This window comes from Vipera berus (assembly GCF_964194415.1).
Source record: "Vipera berus genome assembly, chromosome: 6".
In the NCBI taxonomy this organism is placed as follows: Eukaryota; Metazoa; Chordata; class Lepidosauria; order Squamata; family Viperidae; genus Vipera; species Vipera berus.
This window is the reverse complement of record NC_138208.1, coordinates 91,203,444-91,218,819: the sequence shown is the minus strand read 5'-3', so window position 1 is coordinate 91,218,819 and position 15,376 is coordinate 91,203,444. Positions and strand designations below refer to the sequence as shown.

The window sequence follows — 15,376 nt, the reverse complement described above, 5'->3', positions numbered from 1 at the left end:
GCAAGGAAATACAGGTCCATCCTTCAGAAAGTACATTGCAGAGTCAGGAAGCAAAGCGAGGAAACTTCTAATCCAGAAAAGTAAAGTCTGGAACAAATTGCATCCAGTTTCATAATCTGAACTCTGAGCTTTCTGCGTTAGAACAGCCACCCTCTGCGTTTGACAAAAGCATCAACAGGAAGACACAAAGTGAGTTTTATTTAGTGACCTCAACAACAGGATAGATACATTGTGACACCATGGTTCAGTAGATGGCTACTATTTCGCAGTGATTAGGACTCTAGAGGTCATAAGGGATGCTGGTGCTGGTGGGTCGTTTCTAGCAGAAAACCCCAAAGCCCGTATCAGTGCCTAAGCCAAGACCTATACTGTAGTATTTGTGACCAGCCTTCCCTACCAAGATCTAAATGGGAACAAGTATTAGAGCGCTTTTCACCTGAAGGCAGGACAAGAAGCAAAGGATGAAAACTAATAAACTAAAATTATTCTGATAGCATCTTCCAATATGTGAGGGGCTGCCCCAAAGAAGAGAGAGTCAAGCTCTTCTCCAAAGCACCAGAAGGCAGGACAAGAAGCAACGGATGGAAACTCATCAAGGAGAGAAGCAACCTGGAACTAAGGAGGAATTTCCTGACAGTTGGGACAATTAATTATTGGAACAGCTTGTCTCCAGAAGTTGTGGGTGCTCCAATACTGGAGTTTTTTTAATAAGAAAGTGGACAACCATCTGTCTGAAATGGTATAGGGCAGGGGTAGGCAACCTGGGCTCTTTTATGACTGGTGGACTTCAACTCCCAGAATTCCTGAGCCAGCCATGCTGAGGGGAAAGGGAGAGGTTTCCAAGCTCAGCCACACTGGCTCAGGAATTCTGGGAGTTGAAGTCCACGAGTCATGAGGCGGCCATAGTTCCCCCATGCTGGCTCAGGAATTCTGGGAGTTGAAGCCCACGAGTCATGAGGGGGCCATAGTTCCCCTATGCTGCCTCAGGAATTCTGGGAATTGAAGTCCACGAGTCATAAAAGAGCCAAGGTTGCCTACCCCTGGTATAGGGTTTCCTGCCTGAGCAGGGGGTTGGACTAGAAGACCTCCAAGGTCCCTTCCAACTCTGTTATTCTGCTGGGCAAGGCAGTTAAGCAGGATTACTAAAGAATGAGAGTCCTTTTGCAACTCCAGGGATATAAATAGGCTGAGGAATAACAGAAGCCTCTGGGCCGAGGTGAGGGCCTTCATCTGAGTTCCCAGAAATGAGCAAAACAACTTTGCTGACGTCATCACCTGACCCGGTTCTCAACCATCATGAAGGTCCCACCAATTGGCCAACCTTTCTTCACGCCCTACCTGAATCTGGTCTTCCTGGAAGAATCCTTGGTGGCCCGATGTTTTTCTCCCGTTTTCCCTCCCCCAACCCAGCCCTCCTTGACCGACGTGAGGAAGTAAATAACATCTCCTGGCCCCGAACCCACGGATGGAGGCCTGGCCACGCTCCGGTGGCTGCCCCTTGCTCTGATGAAGGCAGTGACCGAATCTCAACCTCTGCTTGGCTTGGAGGCAAATTTCAATTCTAGGGGCAAAGGAGATTGCCCCCCCCCCCCGAATGCCAGGGGAGCACTTCTCCTTCTAGCAAATGTCAGACATTAATGGTTTGCTCCACGCTGGAGAGGAGTTTGGCCCTGGTGGGTTAACGGATGACTTATTGTCCCGTTAAGACCGGCTTCCCTTGCATAAAACCAAGCGTTATAAACACTGGAGAAGCAGGCAGGCAAAGAGATAGTCCTAAGACTGCTGCCTTCCTCTGCCTCTCGTCTCCCCCAACTGCAAGGATGAAGGTGGTTGGCCCGGTAAGTGAAACACACACACACACACACACACACACACACACACACACACACACAATCCCAGACGAGCAAAGTCTCTGGTGAAGGGGAAGTCACAGGAAGAGGAAAGGAAGGATCCTGGTTGGGAAACAAGAGGCTGCATGCTTGCTAAACTGACAGAAGGTAGAATAACAGAGTTGGAAGGGGCCTTGGAGGTCTTCTAGTCCAACCCCCTACTCAAGCAGGAGACCCTATACCACTTCAGACAAATGGCTGTCCAGTCTCTTCTTAAAAACCTCCAGTGTTGGAGCCTTCACCGCTTCTGGAGGCAGGTTGTTCCACTGGTTAATTGTTCCGACTGTCAGGAAGTTTGTCCTTAGTTCCAGGTTGCTTCTCTCCTTCATTAATCTTCATCTGTTCCTTCTTGTCCTGCCTTCAGGTACTACCCTTGCTTGCCTTTGCCACAGTCTTTATTATTATTATAAAACTTTTATTCATTAAACATGAACCTCAGTCAACTGAACACTCAAATTGACTGGCACTAATGGTTGACACGGGTTGCTGCCAGCATCCTAGGTATCAACTAGGTATCTCCTTAAAATGTAAGATGATGATGATGATGATGATGATGATGATGATGATGATGATGATGAAAGAGTTAACTGAAACAACAGCAAAAATAACACAGCTGATTGCGGGAAATATGAAATCCATGCTTCTCTAAGCCTCTTTTTGTTGGCCCGGGGTGGGATCCAGAACGATCCCTGCTCAGGCCCACCTCACAGGTCTACAAGTTGAAGGAGATTCAGCTTGTGGTGCTATTCCCCCTCCCTAAATTCATATCCTCTGTTGAAACCAAGCCCGGCTCCTTCCTCAAGCAGCGAAAGCACCTCACCCCTTCCAGAATCTTCTTTTCCGCACGAAGATTGTTAATGGTGATCAGCCATAATAGCAGGACAAGGTCACCTATGTCCCTGCCATTGACCAGAAAATCTTGGTAGCTCTTCAAGCAGCTTGGAAGACAGACAAGCTGGGTTAGCGTTGTGACCCTGTGGCCTAATACAGCCTTACTGGCTGGGGGATTCTGGGAGTTGAAGTCCACAAGTTGTAAAAATTGCCAGATTAGGAAACCCTTATTCTAGGCAAAGTGAAATGGCCAGAAATCCTGACATTCCCTTCAACATTTATTGGCACGAGAGTTAAGATGTGCAGGACCCGAATTTTAAATATTTAGATGGTCTGCTGAGCTCTTTGGTCCTAAGGATAAAAAAGGTAAAGGTAAAGGTTCCCCCGCACATGCTTGCTAGTCGTTTCCGACTCTAGGGGCCGGTGCTCATCTCCATTTCAAAGCCGAAGAGCCAGTGCTTGTCCGAGGACGTCTCCGTGGTCATGTGAACGGCACGACTAGACAGCAAAGGCGCACGGAACGCTGTTACCTTCAAACCGGAGTGGTCCCTATTTTTCTACTTGCATTTTTACGTGCTTTCGAACTGCTAGGTTGGCAGAAGCTGGGACGAGTAACAGGCGCTCACTCTGTTACGCGGCACTCGGGATTCGACCCGCCAAACTGCCGACCTTCTGATCGACAAGCTCAGTGTCCTAACCCACTGAGCCACCGCGTCCCCTTGGTCCTAAGGCTACAGGACAGCAAAGTGAGAGACATACAACATCACCCAAGCTCAGCTTTCTGTCCAGTCTAAAGTTGCAGGATCCAATCTGGGTCGGTCACCGGGACCAGAGTCTTCCAAGCTTTCGGACTCACATGGAGCCCATCTTCAAGGAAATTCTCTCTAGCAGGGTGTGTATGCACTAGTCTCAAGGGCCACGTAAAAGCTTTCCTGCCCAGTGTGCCTGGCAAACTGTCTCCATCCCAACATATCCCCTGTATCTTTTTCTCAAATGTTGTTCTGTATCTTGTATCGTGTTCTCAAAAACAGTAACTGGGAGAGTCCTGGTGAACGGTCACTTAAACATGAGCCAGCAGTGTGCAGCAGCAGCCAAAATATCTAATACAATCCTCAGTATAGAATCAAAATCATGTGAAATATTAGTGTCTTAGTAAGGCCACACCTGGAATAAAGCATCCAGTTTTGGTCACTCCGTTACAAAAAAAAAATGTTGAGACTTTGGAAAAAGTGCAGAGAAGAGCACTAGGATGATTAAAGGGCTGGGGAATAAAACATATGAAGAAGAACGGCTGCAGGATTTGGGTATGGCCAGTCTAGAGAAGAGAAGGACAAGGGATGACACGATAGAAGTCCTACAATATTTGAGGGGCTGCCACAAAGAAGACGGGGGGATCAACTTGTTCTCCAAAGCTCCTGAAGGCAGGACAAGAAGCAACGGATGGAAACTAATCAGGCATAGAAGCAACCTGGAACTAAGGAGGAATTTCCTGACAGTGGGGACAATGGAACCTCTTGCCTCCAGACGTTCTGGGTGCTCCATCACTGGAGGTTTTTAAGAAGAGACTGAACAGGCCACTCATCTGAAATGGTATAGGGTCTCCTGCTTGAGCAGGGGGCTGGACTAGAAGACCTCCAAGGCCCCTTCCCAACTCTGTTCAGATTGATATTGATTGATATTATATTATAGCAAAACAAGGATGTGCTGGACCAGCTAACCTCTCCGGGACCCTCTTTCCTCAGCCATGTCAGTCTTCAGAGACTCCGCAGGATGACAATCATCTGGAGAACCCAAAGTCCAAAGAAAACTTCAGGAATTTCAAGGTCAGTGAAATTCAGCGTCAGAGGAACGATGCCTCTATTTTGTCCCATGGTTCCAGAGGGTCAGGTGGGAAAATGCACCAATTTTCCAGGAAAGACATTCCTGCTAGGCAGGAGATTGGGATTAAAAATATGGATATATTTGAAAACCACTTTATAAGTTAGAGGCAATAGTGCAAGAGTGTGCAATTTCTGTCCTGGCAGGGACCACCAGGAGCTGAGGCAAAGGCAACGGAGGCTGGAGAGAGACATGCAACAGGGCCCCCAGTTTGTTAGAGCAAGTGAGAAGGTCACAACACCTAGGTTAAAAAAGTGGTCTTGTCTACTTCATCATACAGCTAGTGGGATGGGGTCCTTGGTGGTGTCTGAGCTTGTTTGGAGGAGGAGGAGGAGGAGGAGGAGGAAGGAGAAGAAGAAGAGGAGGAGGAGGAAGGAGAAAAAGAGAAGGAGGAGGAGAAGAAGGAGAAGGAAGAGGAGAAGAAGAGAAGGAGGAGGAGAAAGAGGAGAAGGAGAAAGAGGAGGAGGAAGAGGAGGAGGAGGAGGAGGAGGAGGAGGAGGAGGAGGAGGAGGAGGAGGAGGAGGAGGAGAACTGCAGGGTCCTTAGTGCTCTGAGTTTGCTGGTTTTCTCACAGACGTTTCATGACCCAACTAGGTCACATCATCAATGCTAGAAGGGAGTGGGGTTTGCTCTCTTAATATGTACAAATGGTTTGTCCTGTCAATGTTGGTAGAAATCTTTGTGATGATCCCTGTTATTTACTGAGCTTGTTTACTGCTTGGTGTTAATCTCTGATTATCTGGGTGCTGATTGCCAGTCAGGAGGTGTTGCGGTCATTTAGCTTTGCGACTGCCTCTTTTGAACGGGATGTAGTTGTTGTTTATCTCTGTGTGCCTGTCGATGGCCGATTTGTCCGAGAGCCAGGCTTCCAGGAACTCTCTAGCACTTTTGGACTTGACTTGGTCAACACCTAGTCTGGGAATTGAAGTCCACCTGTTAGGAATTGTTGTGCAGAGGTCTCCTTGTGCTAGCAAAGAGTTGCACAGACAAGGAAGGTTACTGAGAGCAGTAACAGTCACACAGTAACCACAAGAATAACACTGAGTTGTGAAAGCAAAAAGTACTTTACTTTTGAGGTGGTGTAAAAACAAAAATGCACGGTCAAAAATAAACAGTCCAGGTCATACACAATAGCAACAGTCCAAGGAGTATTCCAAATACAAAGTCTTCTTACCGGTCCAGAGGTCAAATACACAGTTGTTCAGGTTTAACACAGTAGTAAACCAACAGTACAGCAAAACAGTAATAGTAGAGAGAGCAGTGAATTCAGAGAGAAAGAAGCTACGTTCCTAGCTCCCTCTTATGGCCATGAGAACACTTACACACCCATTGGCTAATTAACATCTTAAAGTCACAACATCATAGTTTATATATTTTCAACCCAACTATGTAGGCTATCACCATATGCCTAACACCACCCATCTTAAAAGTGGTCAGGTTTGAAGAACTCTGCCTTGGATTAATCAATGTTACTCACGGCAGTATTTCCAAACTGTCATTTCAGGATGGGGTGCTGATTGACCGCGTGCATCACACATACCTGCTCATGCACACCCATCAGACGGTGGAATTTGTACAGAAGAAGGTGGGTTCACCCAGGCAGACCCTCCTCTAGGGAGGGTCTCTCGGGCACCAAGCACAGTTCAACAACATCCAGGTGATATCAGCAACAAGCCAGGCCTATCTCGAGTTTTGGGGGGCTGTATGGATTGCCAGCAAGAGGCCCATCAAAGTCTGTCTCCCCACTTCAAAAAAAAGAAAGAGAGAGAGAGAGAGAGAGAGATGTTCTGGGTTTCTTACCAAGCTGGTCTGATATGACTTGGTTTTCTTCAGATCCTGCCTCACTTTCAAAATTTGCCTAACCCAGGGGTCTTCAAACCTGGCCCTTTGATGACTTGTGGACTTCAACTCCCAGAATTCCTCAGCCAGGCACGCGTGCCTGGCTGAGGAATTCTGGGAGTTGAAGTCCACAAGTCATCAAAGGGTCATAGTTCCCCCATGCTGGCTCAGGAATTCTGTGAGTTGAAGTCCATGAGTCATGAGGGGGCCATAGTTCCCCCATGCTGGCTAAGGAATTCTGGGAGTTGGAAGTCCACGAATCATGAGGGGGCCATAGTTCCCCCATGCTGGCTCAGGAATTCTGGGAGTTGAAGTCCATGAGTCATGAGGGGGCCATAGTTCCCCCATGCTGGCTCAGGAATTCTGGGAGGTGAAGTCCATGAGTCATGAGGGGGCCATAGTTCCCCCATGCTGGCTCAGGAATTCTGGGAGTTGAAGTCCACGAGTCATGAGGGGGCCATAGTTCCCCCATGCTGGCTCAGGAATTCTGGGAGTTGAAGTCCACGAGTCATGAGGGGGCCATAGTTCCCCCATGCTGGCTCAGGAATTCTGGGAGTTGAAGTCCACAAGTCATAAAAGGGTCATAGTTCCCTCACGCTGCCTGAGGAATTCTGGGAGTTGAAGTCCACAAGTCATAAAAGGGTCAAGTTTGAAGACCCCTGGCCTAAACAGTTAGAGCATAGAATAATAGGGTTGGAAGGGACCCTGGAGGGGTCAAGCAGATAGACCCTATACCATTTCAGACAAACAATTGTCCAATTTCTTCTTGAAAACCACCAGTGTTAGAGCACCCACAATTTCTGGGGGCAAGTTGTTCCACTGTTGAATTGTTCTGTGAAGAAATTTCTCCCTAATTCTCCTAAATAGAACATAGAATAACAGAGCTGGAAAGGGACCTTGGAGGTCTTCTAGTCCAACCCCCTGCTCAAGCAGGATACCTTATAACATTTCAAACAAATGGCTGCCCAGTCTCTTCTTAAAAACCTGCAGTGATGGAGCACCCACAACTTCTGGTGGCAAGCTGTTCCACTGGTTGATTGTCCTCACTGTTAGGAAATTTCTTCCTAGTTCTAGGTTGCTTCTCTCCTTGGTTAGTTTCCATCCCTTCTTTCTTGTCCTGCCTTTTGGGGGCTTTGGAGAATAAGATTAACCCCCCCTTCTTTATTTTCTACTCATGAAGTATTCAGACTTGCTGTAAAAAAAACCTCCTTCACATAAAATGAGAATTTTAGTTCATTGAACGGTCCTGTGTCATCCTTCCAAAGAGATATTCCCAAGCATGCTTAAAACCACAGTTAAAAGCCCTTTGCAGAGTAAACTGGGTTTAAACTGCCTCGTGTCGTTAAAGGAAGTTTCTCCTTAGCTCCAGGTTGCTTCTCCCCTTGGTTAGTTTCCATCTGTTGCTTCTCGTCCTGCCTTCAGGGGCTTTGGAGAATAGGTGGAAACCCCCCCCCTCTTCTTTGGGGCAGCCCCTCAAACACTGGGATGCTGCCATCATATCATCCCTAGTGCAGGTAGTAGTCCTCAACTTAATAACAGTTCATTTAATGACCATTTGAAGTTGCAACGGCAATGAAAAAAGACCATTTTTCAAACCATACCATCATACCATCCTCAAGGTCATGTGATCAAAATTCAGACATTTGGCAACCGGCTCCTTTTTACGACGGTTGACACATCCCAGGGTCGCGCGATCCCCTTTAGCGACCTTCTGATTGCAAAGTTAATGGGGGGGGGAAAGCCGGATTCACTTAGTGGCCATGTTACCAAGATAACAAGTGCAGTGATTCACGTTATCTGCGTTACCTGCTCAGCCACTCTGTCAAGAAAGGTCATAAAATGTGGCAAAATTCACTTAACGAATGTCTCAGCCGCCGAAACGTTGGGCTCAATTGTGGAACCGGTCCCTGGTGCCCAAAAGGTTGGGGGAGGGGCTCTGCTCTAGTCCATAACAGTGTCTCCTCACAGTTCCCTCTCCCTAGAACGAGCAATACGGTGGCTGCAACCTCCGTCAGATGACCATCATGGAGGCCTTGGAGCTGCTGGACCATGTGGTGGACGAATCGGACCCCGATGTGGATTTTCCCAACTCCTTCCACGCCTACCAGACAGCAGAGGGCATTCGGGAGAAGCATCCTGACAAAGGTGAACCCCTTGATTAGACCTGGAGTCCCTAGGACAGGGGTAGGCAACCTTGGCTCTTTTATGACTCATGGACTTCAACTCCCAGAATTCCTGAGCCAGCCATGCTGAGGGGAAAGGGAGAGGTTTCCGAGCTGAGCCATGCTGGCTCAGGAATTCTGGGAGTTGAAGTCCACGAGTCATAAAAGAGCCAAGGTTGCCTACCCCTGCACTAGGAGGACAAGAGACACACCCCGGCTTCCAACTGGATGCAGAAAATGGCAATTCTAGGAGGCTGTTTGATGTCCCTGTAGAAATTTGAAGGATCAGATTATTTGGGTGTCTGTTCATGTCTAGTTTCCAACTCCTAGAGATGATGGAGTCCATCATCCATAATTCCCCATTCTGCCATGGCAGAAGGTTGCTCTGGGACCATTGGTAATGGTAGTGTGTCTTCAACACATGGAGACCTCAAGCAGAGCAGGATGTTTTCCAGGGAGCCATCAGCACTCCTTGTGGTCACCAGGAGAGGAGAATGCTCAGCTGGACCTTTCTGCATGCGAGCCCCTTCTTCCTCACCCTCCAGATCTTCCTGGGTCCTGCTCTGATCCTGGCATCAAGAGGTTCCATGAGGCACTGGGTCTAAGCTGATGGCCCAATTGAAGTCGGACGGACCTGACACAAGGGGCAAAAACAGATTCTCACTCTCTCTGCTCCCATCCTAGATTGGTTCCACCTGGTTGGACTGCTCCATGATTTGGGGAAGATTTTGGCCCTGGCTGGTGAACCACAGGTGAGATGAAGAACGAGGGGCATGGAAGGGGTCAGTATTCCCAAGCCCTGCCCCTTAATACCCAGTGTTTACTTTTAGGAGCAGAAAAATGAGAGTTATGCTCATGGATGGGTGAAGAACCTGAAGCGCTAGCATCTCCACTCAATACACATTGAGGAATCACTAAATCAAGAGATCTCCAAACTCGGCAACTTTTAAGACTTGTGGACTTCAGCTCCAAGAATTAACTGGCTGAGGAATTCTGGGAGTCGAAGTCCACCGGTCTTAGAGTGGATGAGTTTGGAGACCTCTGCACTAAACGAAATTTAATTGTACGCGTGTTTAATTGTACGCTTGCCAACGCTGAGGACAGAAGAAAGGGTTCGGTCCAAAGAGTGACACCATCAAATAAATAGGAACCGAGGTGTTATGGGCTGTTTTTCTGATCTCGGTTGTTCCTACAGTGGGCTGTGGTGGGGGACACCTTCCCAGTGGGTTGCAAGCTGCAGGACTCAATCGTTTTCAAGGACTCCACGTTCCATGACAACCCGGACACAAGGAATCCTGTGTACACGTAAGCTCTTGCTTGGTCTTGCCTTGTAGCAGTCTGGATCCTTGTCTGCCTGGTCATCCTTCCATTGTTGCCTCTCCATCTCTGATGGAAGAACTTATTTGCAATAGAGGTGAATATCTGTACCTCGGGTTTAGGATGCGGGTGAAGTTTTGTTCTCCGAGCTTGTGGGCTGGTTTCCGAACGTTCTGTTACCAGGCTAAGTAACAAGATCACGCAAAGTGTTAATACCACTTTACAAGGCCTTGGTAAGGCCACACTTGGAATCCTGCATCCAGTTTTGGTCACACGATGTAAAAAAGATGTTGACACTCTAGAAAGAGTGCAGAGAAGAGCAACAAAGGTGATCAGGGGGCTGGAGACTAAAACATGTAAGGAACGGTTGCTGGAACTGGGTATCTCTAGGTTAATGAAGAGAAGGACCAGGGGTGACAGGATAGCAGCGTTCCAATATCTCAGGGGCTGCCCCAAAGAAGAGGGAATCAAGCTAGTCTCCAAAGCACCCGAAGGCAGGACAAGAAGCAACGGAGGGAAACTAATCAAGGAGAGAAGCAACTTGGAACTAAGGAGAAACTTCCTAACGGTTAGAACAATTAACCAGTGGAACAACCTGCCTCCAGAAGCGGTGAATGCACCAACACTGGAAGTTTTTAAGAAGAGATTGGACAGCCAATTTGTCTCAAATGATATAAGGTTTCCTGGCTGAGCAGGGGGTTGAACTAGATGACCTCCAAGGTACCTTCTAACATTATTATTATTGTTGTTGTTGTTATTGTTATTATTATTATTTTCAGCAGAGTTTGGGGAATGTCGGTGTCAGTATTCTTCTGTTAATAAGGGCCTCAGGTGTGGGTGTGTCAAGTGTGGGTCTTGTGATGGGTCAGGTGTGAGTCAACAGAGAGAGGCTTGTGATGGGTCTCGTGATGGGGAGGTTACATCAGGTCAGGGTCAATGGGAAATGAACTGCTGGTGGGAGTGGGGGATTGCGCGGGATGGTTGAGGATCAGTGCCGTCTCTGGTTGGCTGGGTGGTTGATTTGGATTCGGAGGGGATCCTTGTAGGCTGGTTGTAGGTTGATGTGTCTGTGGATGGCATTGCTTGTGGAGTGTCATGGAGTGTCGCGAACTCATGAGCATGGTGGGCGGTAGCGTGGCCTCTGATTTTAGTGTTGCTCAGCAGTTAAGAACTTCCCTGCTGAGGGACCTATAACCTGGTCCCATCACATTGGCTCTGAAAACGGAGGCATGGAGGAAGGATGGCTACTGTTGGCATTTATCTAAGGCTTGACCAATGCCTGAGGAGCCACCTGCAGGTGGTCCTCCAGATCCTTGTCACCTTCTTCAAAATGCCAATGGAAAAGCTCTTTCTTCTCCATTCTTCTCGCTTGCTAAAACTTCCAGACCAGAGAATCTGAGATCAGACGTTCTCCTTTTTTTAACCTCCTCAGGACCAAATATGGGATTTATCAACCCCACTGTGGCTTGGAAAATGTCCTGATGTCCTGGGGTCATGATGGTAAGTGCTCTCCACTGCACTTCTCAAAACACACACACACACACACACACACACACACACACACCCTAAGTGAAAGAGAAAATAAATCCTTGTTTGTCTGTGGAGATTCTCAATCATCCAACTTTGGTTGTCCCAAAGTTCCATCACTGGAGACTTTCAGAAAGAGACTAGACAACCATTTATCTGAAATGGTAGAGGGTCTCCTGCTTGAGTAGGGGGTTGGACTAGAAGACCTCCAAGGTCCCTTCCAACTTGGTTATTCTGTATAGGCTACAGAGTAGAAGAAGGATGGATGAGCAACGAAGGAAGCAGTTGAAGCAAGATTGCAACTTCTGCCTTCTCTAATTTGATGCTGTCCTCACGCCACAAAATCAAAGCAATTCTGGGAGTTGAAGTCCGACTTACCTGGAGGTCACGTAGGCTGGTCTGGATACAATTTGCAATTCTGCAACTAACTCTTTGCCATTTCTTTCTTCTTCTTTTTTCCTACCTGCTCCAGAGTACATGTACCAAGTGATGAGAAAAAATAAATTTGCCCTTCCAGAGGAGGTAAGAGACTGAGAAGAAGAATCTACTTCCTTGTTCTCCATGGGGTGGATGTGGGGGACAAACCCCCCACAGCTTCTCTTCTCCGTTGGAGGGATTTCCAGGGTGCAACTTGAACTTGAGGTCTTCAGCTCTCTTCACTGTAGTTGACTCACCTTGCTTGAGGGGGTGGGGGACTGTGAAAATACGTTTTTGGAGAGTTATCCTTCTCCTGGCCCAGGTTAACCTATGATTGGTTCCTTTGATCTCACCCCAAACCCACCTGAAGGCCAAATGTCTGGCGTTTCTCAACCATCCAGGTCATGGTTGTCCAAAGACAACCTCTGGTGGCACACAACCGCATTGCAGGTGCTCAGCACCCATCCTTGGCGATGGGTCCAGGTGGGGGCAGCTGCTGCAATGGTCGTAGCAAATGTCCCTCCCTCCCCCCAATCTCTTTGTGCCTGCAGGCCTTCTACATGGTGCGGTTCCACTCCTTCTACCCCTGGCACACCGGAGGGGACTACATGCACCTCTGCAGCACCAAGGACCTCCAGATGCTTCCTTGGGTGCAAGAGTTCAAGTAAGGAGCTCCAAGCCATGGGGGGAAGGGAAGGACCAGGCTAGACGTGTTAGTACCACTTTACAAGGCCTTGGTAAGGCCAGACCTGGAACGCTGCATCCAGTTTTGGTCAACACGATGGAAAAAAGATGTTGAGACTCTAGAAAGAACGCAGAGAAGAGCAACGAAGAAGATCAGGGGACTGGAGGCTAAAACATATAAGAAACGGTTGCTGGACTTGAGTATGTCTAATTTAACGAAGAGAAGGACGAGGGGTGACATGATAGCCGTCTTCCAATATCACAGGGGCTGCCCCAAAGAAGAGGGAGTCAAGCTGTTCTCCAAAGCGCCCAAAGGCAGGACAAGAAGCAACAGATGGAAACTTGTCAAGGAGGGAACCATAGAACATGGAAGAACAGAGTTGGAAGGGATCCTGAAGGTCTTCTAGTCCAGCCCCCTGCTCGAGTAGGAGAACATATACCGTTTCAGACCAGTGGCTGTCCAGTCTCTTCTTAAAAGCCTCCAGTGATGGAGCAGCCACAACTTCTGAAGGCAACTTCCGTTCCACTGTTTGATTGTCCTCCCTGTCAGGAAGTTTCTCCTTAGTTCTAGGTGGCTTCTCTCCTTGATGAGTTTCCACCCGTTGCTTCTCCAACCTAGAACTAAGCAGAAATTCACTGACAGTGAGGAGAATTAATCAGTGGGGCAGAAGTGATGGGTGCTCCGTTACTGGAGGTTCTTGAGAAGAGATTGGATAGCCATTTTTCTGGAATGGCATAGGATCTCCTGCCTGAGCTGGGGGTGGACTAGAAGACCTCCAAGGTCCTTTCCCACTCTGTTCAACCAGAGCGGAGGAGGCATTGCAATGCCCAACTTCTGTCTTGCACCTTCAAGGAGGTTATCTCCACAGCAAGCTTGCAGGTGCACAGAAGCCTCTTTGCTCCCCAGATGACTTTTCACATTCGTTTGCAGTAACGGTTTCTCTCTGGTTTAATGCTTGTTTGTTTGTTTGCCTGCTGCAGCCTCCTTCCCTCCCACCCGGCCTGGGGCAGGGGACCAAACCTGCCCTTTTCCTAGCAAAGGCTTTGTCTTCTGTCCTAGTCTTCTCCACACCGGTGGCCTCAGAAGCGTCGGAGATCCCTGGAGCAAGATGTTGGCTTCTTTCTGGCTTATCAAAGACAGCCAACATCGGCACGGTTCAGGACAACGGGGAACCCCACCTCTTTGCCACCCTTTTTCCAGAGGGCTGGAAAATAACACCCCCCCCACTTCTCTGTCCCTCTCTTGCAGCAAGTTTGACCTCTACACCAAGTGCGAACAGCTTCCTGATCCACAGCAGCTGAAGCCCTACTACGAAGGCTTGATAGCCAAGTACTGTCCAGGCCAGCTGTCCTGGTGATGCCCTGGACCTCAACGCCTTTGGACCTTCTGCTCCAGCTTCTTCCTTGGCAATCCCAAAGGTGCTTTTTTTCAGGAGGCAAGTGGACTTGGCTTTTCTTTGAAGACGTTTTGCTCCTCAACCAAGAAGCTTCTTCGGCTCCGACTGGATGGTGGGGAATGGAAGCTCACAAGGATCTTCAGCCAACACAACGTAGGCGCACGCTTCAAACCCAAGGAGAGACTAAGGCAGAAGCTTGTCCATCTCGAGGATACAACACCCAAACTCAACGTGGTATGTGCAGCACAATGCGGTGAGCCCTGTGCAGAACAAACCCATCGGGACGAGTCAGCCGTCCGCCTGCATTTGAAAGACAAAAGCCGCTCTTTGGAAGAAAGCCAAGAGGACAGAGAGGACCAGTGGTTTGAAAGAGGGGTCCAAGAGGCCCCCTATGTCAAAACCGAACAGCCCTCTGTCAGTGGAGGGAGGGGGAGGGATACCACATCACCCATCTTCGGTTTACAACACAAACCCTTCCAGCAGCTCCAAGGAGGCTCCACACCCATTTGCACCACTCAGGTGACCCCGAGGGCACAGATAAACCTCCAAGTGGCCTCAAGGGCTCTCTAAACGGATGCAAAGGGCCAGCTCTCTGCAAGGAGTATAAATCCTTCCCTTCCCCACCATCCAGTCAGAACCCGAAGAAGCTTCTCGGATGAGAAGCGAAACGTCTTCAAAGGAAAAATAAGAAAGTCCAGGTGCCTCTTGAAAAAGCACCTTTGGGACAACTGTGACCTAGACTCTCCATAATCGCTCCTTGGCAAACCTCCTGCAGCTGCCCTCCAGATGTGCTGGACCCCTGCTTCCATCATCCCCCCTCCCTCCCAGGAAGGCGAGGAGGCCTTTCTGGGTTACACAAAATGGATGAGGAGGAAGGGAAGGACCGGGGGCTTCTGTGGTCCGACTTGATGCTTGTTTTTATTTTAACCGTCCAGTCGGGTTCGACTCTCGTGGGAATCGTGGGCAAGGGCTCTCCACGCTGCCCTGTCAATCACAGATTCTTTCCCTTGTTGTACGTTGCCTCACTTTTGACCTTATCAAGCCAGCCTGTCCTTTGCTTGCCCGCTCGTGTTCCGCCGACCGCTCTTGGCCTTGCTGACTTTTCCAGTGAATTTGCACTCGGGACATGGCTAAAGTAAACCAGACTTTGGTGACTTTGGCTTCTAAGCGATGTGTCCGGTTTTATACTATTCAGCAGCTCCCCGTTGATTGATCTGGCTGCCCATGGGATACGCAACACAGAGAGCCCACAACGTATGGCCACAATTGAGCCCCAAACCTTCCGTTGCTAAGTGAGACGTTTCTTAGGTGAGTTTGGCCCCATTTTGCGAACTTCTTGTGGATCGCTGCAGTCGTTCAGTTAGTGACACGGTTGTTAAGCGGATCTGGCTCCCCCCCTTCTTGACTTTGCTGGCCGGAAGGTCTCAAAAGGGGA

The 15,376-nt window shown here is 48.7% G+C and overlaps 1 protein-coding gene across 1 annotated transcript; it reads left to right on the top strand.

Moving 5' to 3' along the window:
- Nucleotides 1-1,296: 1,296 nt before the first annotated feature.
- On the top strand, nt 1,297-13,902 carry MIOX (myo-inositol oxygenase; the record flags this gene model as incomplete). Its single annotated transcript, XM_081330686.1, has 10 exons — nt 1,297-1,425; nt 4,463-4,543; nt 6,103-6,183; nt 8,420-8,582; nt 9,284-9,351; nt 9,795-9,904; nt 11,349-11,416; nt 11,916-11,965; nt 12,412-12,524; nt 13,794-13,902. 10 exons carry the CDS (start codon nt 1,297-1,299, stop codon nt 13,900-13,902), a joined length of 972 nt encoding a protein of 323 aa, XP_081186812.1.
- Between the last annotated feature and the right edge of the window lie 1,474 nt (nt 13,903-15,376).